This window comes from Sciurus vulgaris (genome assembly GCF_902686455.1).
Source record: "Sciurus vulgaris genome assembly, chromosome: 6".
Classification (NCBI taxonomy): Eukaryota; Metazoa; Chordata; class Mammalia; order Rodentia; family Sciuridae; genus Sciurus; species Sciurus vulgaris.
In genome coordinates, this window is record NC_136466.1 from 153,644,535 (window position 1) to 153,657,665 (window position 13,131).

Genomic DNA, 13,131 nt, shown 5'->3' on the forward strand with positions numbered 1-13,131 from the left:
ATGTGAAAAGTTCCATGTAATGACATAATCACCAAAATATTGAAAAAATACTTCAGTATAGTTGGGAGAAGCTTCAAGGTAAATACTAGAGTCCTAAATTAGTTAAGACCTATCACATTCACTTGGAAATAAATGGCATACTTAGTTTTACTTTTTTCATCAACCATGTACTATAAAATAGAATACAAATGTTTTTCCTTTGTAAGTAATAGGAATACCTCCAGCTATCAGCATCCATGTATAAATTCTTGGTTAAATTCAATGTTGCACCTAGAATGAATGAAAATTATAGTTTAGTGATATGATGTCTCTTTTCTTTTCAAATGGTCAGTAAAACATCATCCTATAAGGTAGTGATAAAGTAGTAATAAACAAATAGTAATAAATACAAATATTTATTTATACTTCACAAGCTTTGAAACTCATGTCTCACTTTTAAAGTTGTTTTATAATGTAAAAATAAAAATCATCATGAAGAATGATTTCTATATTGCAGCTCCAACACAAATCATAGGTTCCAACTTTTCATACAGAAACATATGATGTGAAATGATAATTTGATAGCATGTGAAATGAAGATTTGCCCATTCATCAGTGTTTGATTTCAGCAACTATGAATACAATCTATCCCCATCTGGATTTATAATATTTATCAGCATAGAAGAATCTATTCCTGAATCTTCCATTTTATAGATGAAGAAATTGATGTCAGTTTAAAAACTTGGGAGAATTTGAATCAGAAGACACATGAAGTAAGTTTAAATTTTGTTTAGCTACAGTGAATTGTCTTGATTGAGGTATAACAAATCTAGCAAAACAAGTTTCCAAATCTATTATTTTTGTTAACAGTTACTATGTCAAAAGTCACCTTATATCACTAGAGCATTTAACCATGGCAAAGGAAAAGAAAAAAAATCTTAATATTGAAATCACATTATTACACATGAATGATACACCCTTCTCTATCAGCTAAGAATATTTTAAACAGAAATATGCAATTATTGCTCCTTTGCAGCCAGACCCTGTTGTTATCACTACTTATGGGAACTAGTAGTAGTTGCAGTAGTAGTAGTAGTAGTAGTAGTAGTAGTAGTAGTAGTAGTAGTAGTAGTAATAGTAGTATTTGGTACTGGGGATTCAACCCAAAGGCATTTTGCCACTTGGCTACATTCCCAGTCATTTTTATTTTTATTTTGAGACACTCTCTCACTAAGTTGCAGAGGGTCTTGTGAAGTTGCTCAGGCTGGCCTCAAACTTTGTATCCTCCTGTCTCAGATTTCAGAGTCTCTGAGATTACACACATGTGACACAGGGCCTGGGGCTCAAGGGAATGCAAAAGCACTTTTGAAAGTGTTGCAAAGTCACATGGTATCATCATGCCTTTGATTTTGTGTGATAATCTATTGTTAAGGTGACCTGGTTCCAGGTAATGTGAACTGCAATAACCAAACTCCAGATTTTATTGAAATATATTTTCTGCATACATATGATGTCAATTTAATGTTTGCTCTTAGGAACATCTATTCTCTTTCTTGGAATTGAAAGTAGAATTGTGCACTCTTCTGTGGACTTAGCAGGGCTTGAGATGTCAGGATTGCCAATATGCTAGTAATCGATTTTTTTTTTTTTTTGTACTCCTTTGCCATTGCCCTTAAGAGTTCTCAAGACACTTTTGATTTGAAACTGCTCTTTTGATTTCTGCAACAAACAACAAAACAGCGCAGCTTTCACAATTATTGACAGGATGGAACATTGAGCCTTTTGGCTGAGTCAAGGAATCTAAGGCTTCATTGAAAACTTCTAACATCAGTTGATTAAAACTATTTTTTTAGCCAGTCACATTTGTTCCTTTATTAGTTTACACAAAAGGCATGCATTAAAAACCTATTATATAATAGTTCCTGGAATTCCAAAAGAAAGTAAAGCAGAATCAGTTGTAGGTGACTGGTGTAAGACACAGTAGGAATGGAGAGACTTGCACCAAGACATTCTAAACATATGGAAGTGAGTTTCTGTAAAAGGAGCTACTGAGGCCAGTCTTTAAAGTAGGCAAAGAGGACATTTCTAACATCCACAACAGTATGCATAAATAGCAGAATATGGAGCAATACTCTGTCTTAGAAAACTGCTATTGTACAGAGGCAGCATAAAGCAGAGACTATGGCAAGAGATGAACCCGGAGGTAATAGGAGAGGTAGTTCCTAAGAACATCTGAGACACTGCTAAGGACAACGTCAAATTTACATTTTTGAAAGACAAATGTGGCTGAATTATGCAGAGTGAATTGTAGGTGTTAAACAGGCAGTTTTGGGGTTATTAAAAACGGTAATACTATAATCTAGATGAGAAGCTAATATTTTTAATTAAAAGTAGTATCAGATTAGAGAGGAAAGACATTTTATCAATGGTCCACTAATGAGACACTGAACTGAATATAAACTAAGTTCTAAAACAAGTCTAGAATGCAATCAAGACTTATCGTGATCTAATTAACTAGCAGCTTTGCTCCTGAAACAACTGGAAAGGGTGGATGTTGACCAGGGTCTAGTATGAATCTACATTGTGCACAACCATAGAAACCAAATGATGTACCCCATTTGTGTACAATGAATCAAAATGCAGTCTGTAAAAAATAAAAATCTCAATAAATAATTTAAAAAAAAGAAAGTCCCAGAACATATCTCTTCTGCTTTTCTTGGCTTTAAATGGGTCACATACACATTCCTGAAGTAATCATTGTTAACCAGGAAAAAAAAATTGCGTGCTTTAAACTTGAGCCTACTGACTCCATGGAATTCAACTTTTGCATGTATAAAAGAGTGAGTGATAGAGATAATTATAGAAGAAGACATGTATGGACAGTTTGCAATATTAAGTGGGATAGTCATTAGGGAGTTACTTCTCTAGTATTTTTATTTTCACCGAGCGTGGTGGCACATGCCCATAATCCCAGATACTCAGGAAACTGAGGCAGGAGGACTGCAAGGCAGAGTTCAGCTGGAATTTATTGAGACACTGTCTCAAAATAAAAAAATAAAATAAAAAATAAGGGGGCTGTAGCTCAGTGGTAGAGCATTCTCTAGCGTATATGAAGTCTTGGATTTAATCTCCAATACCACACATGCACAAAATTACATTATCATTATAAAAACTTTCAAAAGATCTTATTACCATTTAATTAAACTACTTCTGAATTCAGGTATATATAGTAAAACCAATGCATTTACTGTATATACACATAATATACACATAGATTTGAAGAATAGAAAGATTTGTAGAAATAACTAGATTTCCAGGTAGATCTGACCCTAACAGCAGAATCACCTGATAAAATTAAAAAATATATTAAAGAAATAGAATACATACTAAATAAATTCTAATTAATCACATTAATTGATTCTTAACACGTTGGTTATATACATTTGAATCAAAAATGATTTATTTATCTTCGAAGAATATAATGCTATATAGAAAAAATATTAAAAGTTTATTGAATTGGAGCTGAGAGTCACTAAGTGAATGTATTTCAAACTCACACATTTATCCTTAATTTCTTTAGAATTTTTTTAGAGTATTATGTGAAAATAATTTCCAAATGACCTTAGGTGCCATCACCTAAGGATGATTGGAGTTCAGTGTGTGTCTGTGGATTAATTTGTAGTGATGTTCACCATATAGGATTCTTGGCACACAACTGAGAGATTGAGTACTCATAAAAATGGATTCATTTATCCATCAGAGTGGTTTTGAATCACATGATGTAAATATGTATAGTCTAAAATATTTAGGACATATCTAGGAGGAAAAATTTTATAACCTTAGAGTGCCGTTGTGTCCTTGGATTGAATAATAGATCATAAGTTGATGTCATGGGTTTTAGATATGCAGGGGCTACTTGAGGGCCAGGTTGAGCAGTGTTGGGATGAGAGGAAAAAAAAAAAAAAAACAAAATTTTTGTTCTGATCTTGGAGGAATAGTTCAAGAGGCTATAAATTCTATGCTGGGGAGTTTTTATGTCTTTCATATTCCATCTTGAAGGTTCTGATTAGTTTAGGCAGATTCAACAAATGTATAATTTCTTCTTCCAATGGATGCTGATGCATAACAGGGGGAGTGGGTAAAGGAAGAATGGAGGAGCGTTGGATTGTGTAGAGGGAAATGAGGGGAGGGGAGGGGCCGGAAGGGAAAGAAGGTGAAATGAGACAAACATCATTATCCTATGCACATGTATGATTGCACAAATGGTGTGACTCTACATCCTGTACAACTAGGAAAATGAAAAGTTGTACCCCATTTGTGCATAATGAATCAAAATACACTTTGTAAAAATAAAAAAATAAATTCTTCTTTCTTTATTTTCTAAGAAAATAGTCCAATATCATCATAGTCTACTTATTTTTTTTTTTTTTTTGTATTTTATTGTATTTTAAAAATACGGCCCATAAGTCATGTTTTGTCATACGTAGAAGATAAAATTCAGATAAAAATTGAATATTAAGGGATGGGAGGAGCACATGATCCAGTATAGTGTTAAACTTTTGGCAGTTGTCAGTCTATGTGTGATGCAAAAAAATAAAAACAAGTTTATGTATTGATTTTATTTTACATATACTTAAATATCATATACTATATGACCAACCATATTGTAATTACTATGTAAATATTTACTCCTTTAGCACTACAAGAATATGGGTTATTTTTCTTTTCTTTATTTCTTTTTTTTGGTAAATAAGGAAAGTGAAGCAGACATGAGTTTGCATAAGTCCACACAGTTGGCTTTCAATGAAGTTAGGATTCAAACCTGGACATAGGCCCCAGAGACAAAGATAAAAATCACAATGTCATTCTATGCATCCAATTCAAATTTGCATTTCTTTTAGGAAAATTGTGTAGAAATGGACTTCTCAGCTCTGGCTAAACGTCAAACCCACCTGCAGAGGTTTAAAAACTTTCTGATACCTGACACACTCAGGAACAAGAAATTATACTCTGATCAGGATCTCAACAATGTTAATAATCATTATAAAAACATACAAAACTCTGGATAAAGAGAAAGAGGATGCAGAAATCATTACTAAGTCTTAGGGGACAAACACAGGAAATTGATCTATCGAACGAAACTAAAAACCAAATATCTAGAGCGGCACACTGAAATCTAATGCAAAAATTGATTAATGACCTAGCCATTATAAAGATGAGATTCATCCACTGTTCATCTATGTTTAATTTTAATTGATAATTAAACACTGCTTTAGCAGATCCCACCTTACAATTTCTTATTTCCCATTCCATTGTAGCTTCTTGTATGCATGTACACACATATTTTCTCTAGACTTACAATGAACATTTTTCTGCTTAACATTCTGATGCTGTTTAGTGTCTTCTCTATGCAATAAAGTACATGGTTTTTCAATTTTATATGATTTTTAAGTGTTAATTGAAAAAAAGTCACTATGTTTATCATTCCATAACTTCCTATCTGATGTCTAGAACATAATACAATGTTCTAATACAATGTACTTATGGAAAAAGTAAAAAAAAAAAGTCTGATGTACATAATGGTATTTCTATTTTTCATCACAATCATTAGTACTGAAAATAAATAAACATTATTTAGATTAATATTCTTACTAACTCATCTCTCATTTTCTTTTCATATCTTAGATAAATCTTGACTATTTTTAAAATATACCACTTATTATCGGTATGCTTTCTGCAGTGAGAACAATGAGATTCATTAGAAATTCAAGAATAGTGGAACGTCCAATTCAGTATTTAAGAAAGTGCTAAACACTATAACCAACTACCAAGTCCCCTATTAGTAGAATTGTGTGTATTATGTTTGTGTCTTTTGTATGTTTATGGGAGTACTAAATTTTTTCAATTGATGGAATACTATTTTGGACACAGTTCATAGAAGACCTGTACCAGGTGGTAGTATACGAAGAGGAATATAGTAGGGTTATTGAAGTAAAACATTTTGTAGTTTGTTAAGAAAGAAGAATGCTATATTGTGTTTAAAATATCAAAATTTACTAAGGCTGATGGAGAAACAGAGAAGTTAACAAATTATCTCTGCTTGGAAGTCAAAAAATAAGGGTTCACAGAAGTGGCATGAAAGGTACATCAAAGGTTAGGCCAAAGTCCTCAAGTAGCAGGATCACCTAAGCAAGAGCTCAGAGGCAGGGAAGAGCCTAATCACAGACAGCAGGAGGTATGATCCGTCCTGACCTGGGCTCTCTGATAGCACTATTGGAACATGATTTGCAAAGAGCATTTGAAACCCATTCATGTCATTCTCGTCAGAGCATGCCAATGATCTTAGATATTAAAAAAAAATTAGAAATCCATTAGAGTTTTTGTTTGTTTACTGTTTGTTTTGAATCTTAACGTATTTTTAAATAGAGAGGAGAAGGGTAAATTTTTGTGTTGAATCAAAGACTCTGATATGTCTGTGTAAAAGAAGCCAGATGAGAAAGCATTTGTGATGCTTTCCATTTCACAATGGTGAGGATGCAAATAAATTTAGACAGTCTCAGAATGATTAAAAGCGAAGGACTTATTTGATGAATAGAATATTCCTATACATTGGCAAACTTTTAAAGAAAAATTTTGTAGAAACTGTATGTTAGATTTAATACACTTTAATTTTCTATGGATTTCTAGCAAATTTATTTACTAAGTACTCAGAATGCAAGTAATATTGTATGCAGAATATAAAATTTTCATGCTAAAAGTGGCATTGATATAATAAATATTTATGCAATATTTATTTCTTGTATGTTAAAAGTGATATCTAGCACATGGTAGATACTAATGATGTTGCTTAAAAGGAGAAATGAGTGCACCAAAAAATTAATGACTACTTCAGTTGCAGTTGTCAGTGTGGCTGTGGTCTACCCTCATCTTGTTACATTCTTCTGTGGTAGTATCAAAGAGTGATATTAACATTGATCTTCAATTCTTGAATTATGAAATGCAGTCAGTATAAATTCTGTGATTACTAAAATCCATTCTGACCTTGATAATATTCTCTTAACTAAATCAAATGAATAAAGCATAATTATCACAGGATATACACAAGCAGAAGCAAGCTCTGTGTGGTTCCCTTGTGAAGGAAAGTGACTAGTCTTTTCTGGGTCCCAGAACCGTATGCACTGTGGAAGAAATTATTTTAAAAAAAAGGCAATAAAGACAACTATCACCAAGCACAAACAATTCATAATATTTTAAAGTGTGTACATATATACATGTAAACTCAAATTAACATATATGCATAAAAAGTCCTAATTAGCACAACCTAATTTCATGAGCCCTGTTATGGTGACTCACACATAATTCCAGAACCTGGGAGATGAAGGCAGGGGATCACAATTTTGAGGGCAATCTTGGTAACTTAGTAAGACTGCCTCAAAATTTAAAAAGGGAATAGCTCGGGGGTTGTATCTCAGTGATAAAGTATCCCTTGATTAAACACCTAGTACTGAGGAAGGGAAGAACATGCTTTTCAAATCATTAACCAAGAACATATAAAAATGCAAAAATAAAAGATGAAAAATTAAATAAATAAATTAAAATAAGCTAGAAAATGTATAACCAATATGCAGATTAATAGATAACAATGTGTAAAGGACAAAATGTTAAGAATGTGATGATGCCAGTTCATATTTGCATGTGTGTGTGTGCCTAATGCATACACAAAATAGAAATGACAATAAACCTAAGGTTCTGGACTACCAAAGTTCACTCAATACAGAACTACAAATAAGAACAAGAGGGTGGATGAGGATGCCAGAAATCATACTCTTGGTAGGACTACAAATTAGTATAACCCTTTGAAAAACAACTTGACAATGGATATCAACATATGGAGTGCAAATGCTTTTGGATAGCGCTATGCCAATGGTAAGAATTTACCAACTACAGAATTATTTGCGATAGAGAAAATAAACAAAATCCTTTTAAAAGAGAATCCATTAAGTAGATATTAGTGAAAGATGAGGTGAATTTTTTGTGCTTTTTGATGATGTCTACTTAACATATTTTAGTGAGCAAAGTAAGGTTTGAGAATGTGTGCATAATTCTATATTTTATATAAATAAAAGTTGAAATGGGGTAATTGGGTAATTAGACAGGTGCAATGAGTTATAATGAGATAAAGACAATGACATCTTGGAGAGAGAGGATAGGTCTAACAATAGCTTTAAAAACCATACATATTCATTTTCTGCGTCATTTGTAATCTCCAGTGAGTGTGACTCAGTGTTTCCTGAATCCCTGAGCACATTCAGCGTACCTTAGCCTTAGACTTCGTCTCTCCATGAAAAAAAACTCTTCAAATATCCTCATAAAGGCAGGGAGCTCAATTGTGGTTTCCAGGGGCTGGGAAGAAGGGAGTTGTGGAAAGCTTGGTCAAAATTTCAGTTAGGAGGAATATGTTCGGGAGATATATTGTACAACATGGTGAATATACTTGAAAACAATGTACAGATGGACTTACATACAATAAAACCATTGTGAGTTGAAAATATTATCAGTAATGAATAATAAATTCAACCTACTAAAATCACAGTTTAGAGCCTAACTTGCCTTAAACATGCTCAGAACCATTGTTAGCTTAGAGTTGGGCAAAATCAACATGAAGCCTATTTTATAATAAAGTGTTGAATATTTCATTTAATTTGTTAAGCAACTATCTCCAAAAAAGAGTATTGATTTTTACCCTCATGATTACAGGGTTTACTGTAGGAGCTGTTGCTTGCCAATGCTGCTTCCAAGTACCCTAAGGCTGTATTCTACTATGTATCACTGGCTCAGGAAAAGATCAAAATTCACAATTTGACCTATGGTTTTTCTTGAATGAATGTATGCACAAACTTTGCACCATTTTGAAGCAAAAAACAATCTTAATTTGAATTGTCATTATGTCAGAAACTGTTTTATATTTTTAAAAATCGCTAATAAGCACAATTTTAAGGTTTTCTTAACCCAAAGATTGATAACTATGTAAAGTAATGCATACAGAAAGTAACTCAATTTAGCTCCTCTAAAGTGTATGCAAGTATTTTAAACATCATGTTTTACTCAATAAACACATAGAATTTAGTTTGTTAAAGAAACAAACTAGAAAACAAGTACAAAAAACTTCACCTCATTTCGTTCAAGTGTTCATATAAATGAAGTTTCTCAAATATTTCTTTTCCCAATCACTATATAAAACATTCCTCACCTTTATTCTGAATTGTACCTTCCCCCCAAATTAATATGCCAAAGCCCTATCCATGTGACTGTATTTCAAGATATAGCCTTTTAAGAAGTCTTAAGTACAAATGAAATCATAAGCGTGGGGCCCTGACCTGATAGATCTGGTCTCCTATGAAGATGAAAAGATGTCAGAGCTCTCCCAGTTCGCATGAGCACAAAGGAAAAACCATGTGGACAGAGTTACAAGGTGGCCCTCTAGAAGGGAGGAAGACAGGTCTTAACCAGAAACCAAATTTCCCACTTTGGTCTTGGACTTCTTGCCTCCAGAACTGTGAGAACTTTGCTTTCTATTGTTTAAATCATCCCAGTCTTTAGTATTTTGTTGTTGTTGTTGTTTATCACAGTATTACCTAATGCAACATCCAAACTGGATCTCAAATGAGCTGTAACTCATGGTCATTTTGATGCTAGCAAACACTCACTTTGTTCAGTTTCTATCATTTGGTTTCCTCCTGACACCTCTTCTTTCTTTGTACTATACCTTGCTATGTTCAATTTGTCCCTTGCTCTTAATTTTATATATATATATATATTTTAGTGTTGACTTTAACTATTACTAAAAATACAGTACTTATTTGTACTGATCAGAGCAGCATCAAGGGAACTTGAAGCGTTTCGGTACCCTGCCTTGAACATTTTGCACTCTAACGCCAACCATTTATAAAGTAATGTTTTCTCTATGAGCTACATTCTCTCTGCACTGCAGATAGAATGTTATACTGTTGTACCTAGATTTGAGGGATAGGGAATAAATTCTAGGCTGATGTCTAATAGAAGACAACTCCATTTTCAGTGAAAATCATTGATTAGTATATTATTTCCCTATTGCACACTAAACATGCCTGCCTCTTCCACTGCCCAGTCCACAGCCTCCTTCTACTTCCCAGGCATTAGTGTTTAATGGTGTCAGGAACAAATGGTGTTCTAGCCAAGCACTGAAGAATGTAGTTCTTGAAGGCATAAATACTTCTTAAATTTAACTGATAATTTTTAGTGAGAGAACATGAAAATCCTGACTTTTGTCTTAGTATGGGGAAAGGCATGGAACGACTGACAAAGCAAGCCAGGAATTACCTATTCTGAACTTGAATCAACAGCTCTTTTTAATAATGTGTTTAAAGTGGAGAAACATTGCTATCATGTGATTCTTTTGAATCACAAAATGGGGTTGTATGACAAATACCTGCTACTTCTATGTTTAATGGAGTACTTCTCACTCTTTTAAATAACAAAACTTTAAAAATGATTCACACAAAGATTTTAATATTAGTTTTCAAAGAAAACATTTCAGAGTCCTGCTCATGGTAAAACTTAGGACACACACACACACACACACACACACACACACTCGCATGCATATGCTTAACAGAGATTTCTGTCCAATTATAAGCAAAATATCATTTTGATCCAAGTTATGATGTCTTTCTTTTTTGTTTTTTCTCATTTAAGAATAACACTGTTGAAGACATTGGAAGGGGTACTTAAAAGTTCTTGGAAACTGATTTATGAATGCTTAAGTAGATAAGGGAAAAATACAGAAAAAAAATTCTCTCCAATTTCCCTTTAGTACATAAATAATATACACATTTTTTTTTAAAAAAAGTAGAAAAGCTACAGATAATTTGGACTTTCCAGTGTTTTTCGATGCCAGTGAACCCCGTTTAATTTAGTCTTGAGACCAAGAGGTGTTCTGTAGCTATTTGACACTATAATTATTTGCAATTAAATATGGTTCCTCAATTTCTCAAATATTCTTTTCTAATTAAAGGCTTCCTAATGTATGTAGTTGCTGATTTGTAACTTGAAATTGCAAATCACTTAACCTCTGAAGTTCAGTAAGCCTCTAAACCTTTTAGCTTCACTATTGATATTCTAATCATGAAATTAAAGCATCCACAGTAAGCAGATGAGCTAATGTAAGTGGTGTCCACATTTTCTTTGGTGTAGAAATCAATAATGCTGCCTTGACGACTTTCAGTTCAATGATGTAGCTACTGGAAATGGGCATAGCTTTTAAAACAGATGTTTAAAATATGTGCTATTTGCAGTAACGGCTCTACCACTACACATTTTTAAATCTATTTTTAACCAATGCATGAAAATATAGCATTTATGTATATTAATGATATATCGTACTATGCTTTGATACATGTACAAATTGTGAAATGTTTAAATATTTATCATTTATTTATGGTGAAAACTTTGAAAATTCTTTTTTCTTGTTTTTTGAAACATACAGTACATTATTGTCATCTGTAGACCCCTATGATGCAGTATCACACCAGAGCTTCTTGCTCCTGTTCCTGTTACTCAGAACACGTTCAACAACATTTTCCACACTCTCCACCACCTGGACTTCCCCAGACTGTGAGAACCACCGTACTACTCTCCACCTCTATGAGATCAAATATTTTAGATTCCATACATGAGTGAGATCATGTGATAATCGTCTTTCTGTGCCTGGCTTATTTCACTTAACATAATGATCTGTACTTCGATCCATGCTGTCATGAGGGACAGAATTTCATTTATAGGACAGATTAGTATCCACTTTGTGTCTGCACCACATTTTTATTTTTATTTTTTTTATTGTTCATCAGTTGAGGGACACTGAGTTTGCTTCCATTTCTTGGCTATTGTGAATACAGTTGCAATGTGCAAGGGAGAGCAAATGGCCTTCCACATTCTGATTTCATTTTCCGTAAATATATAATTCCCTTGGAACCAGAAGTAGTGGGACCACTGGTTGAAAAGAAGTTTTGATATAAAATTTTGAGGACCTTTCACACTATTTTCCCAAATAGATATACTAATGTGCATTCTAACCAGCATTAAGTGAAGCTCCTTTTTTTTCCATATCCTCACTAGCACTTGTTATCCTCTTAGTCTTTCTGATCCTAGCCATTTGTACTGGGGTGATGTGATATCTCACTGTGGTTCTGATGTGTCACTGGCTGATATTTTGATTACAACGGTTTAATTTTCTTCAGTGGCATAATGTCTCATGACATTTCTGAGAAATGCCAAATTCCAAAGGAAAATAGAGTCCAGCAAATTCTAGAAATGGCCTGCAACTCTGTACAGGAAGGAAGCTCGAGTTACACTGTCTTATTTTCCAGGTGCATATGTGCTCCAGGTCAAGGCCACGGATGCAGATGACCCGACCTATGGAAACAGTGCCAGAGTTGTTTACAGCATTCTTCAGGGACAACCTTATTTCTCTATTGATCCCAAGACAGGTAAATTTTTTATTAGCAACAATATAATCACCACTCCTTCAAATATTTAAACTGTAATTAAATCTTGGCATGGAAATTGCCTATTCTAGTACAGCAATAAAGATTCAGTGAGCATCATATTGAGCAAAGACAATAGCATCTCACCTAACTACTGCAGAACTGCTTCCCTTTGTTTGAGATTTGTGTAAATATAAACCTTCTCACATATACTTACAAAGCCTCTGGTTGTCTTATTTAAAATTTTCAAAAGTCAGTTTTTTAATTCATCTGGCTAAATAACTTTTCATTTCAGGTTTCTTGGTTGAATTAAATTATATTCCATTTTTGGCCTTATCAGTGCATAGAAAACTCCTGGAACATCTATTGCTCTTTGTATAAGTGACTGGCTAAGGTCAAGATAGACATGCTTGTAATGAAGGAAAGGAAAACTGGACAGACTGAAACATCAAGACCATTGATTCTGTAGCCTGTGTTCAAAATCATCACATTTCTAAATAAAAAAAATTAAATCACAGATTTAAAGGCCAAATATAATATGAATACTGTAGAAAGACCAGGAGCATATGCACATGGAAGATGTTATATCCCTGTCTTCTATTTTGTGGTGCTGGGGATTAAACCTAAGATC

At 33.4% G+C, this 13,131-nt stretch overlaps 1 protein-coding gene across 1 annotated transcript in view; it reads left to right on the top strand.

Annotated features, from left to right (window-relative positions):
• CDH12 (cadherin 12) overlaps positions 1-13,131 on the top strand; it is a 993,970-nt gene that overhangs the window by 881,117 nt on the left and 99,722 nt on the right. Inside the window, exon 6 of the mRNA XM_079145106.1 lies at positions 12,384-12,503. Coding sequence (XP_079001232.1) covers positions 12,384-12,503 — 120 coding nt within the window. The remainder of the gene's footprint in view (positions 1-12,383; positions 12,504-13,131) is intronic.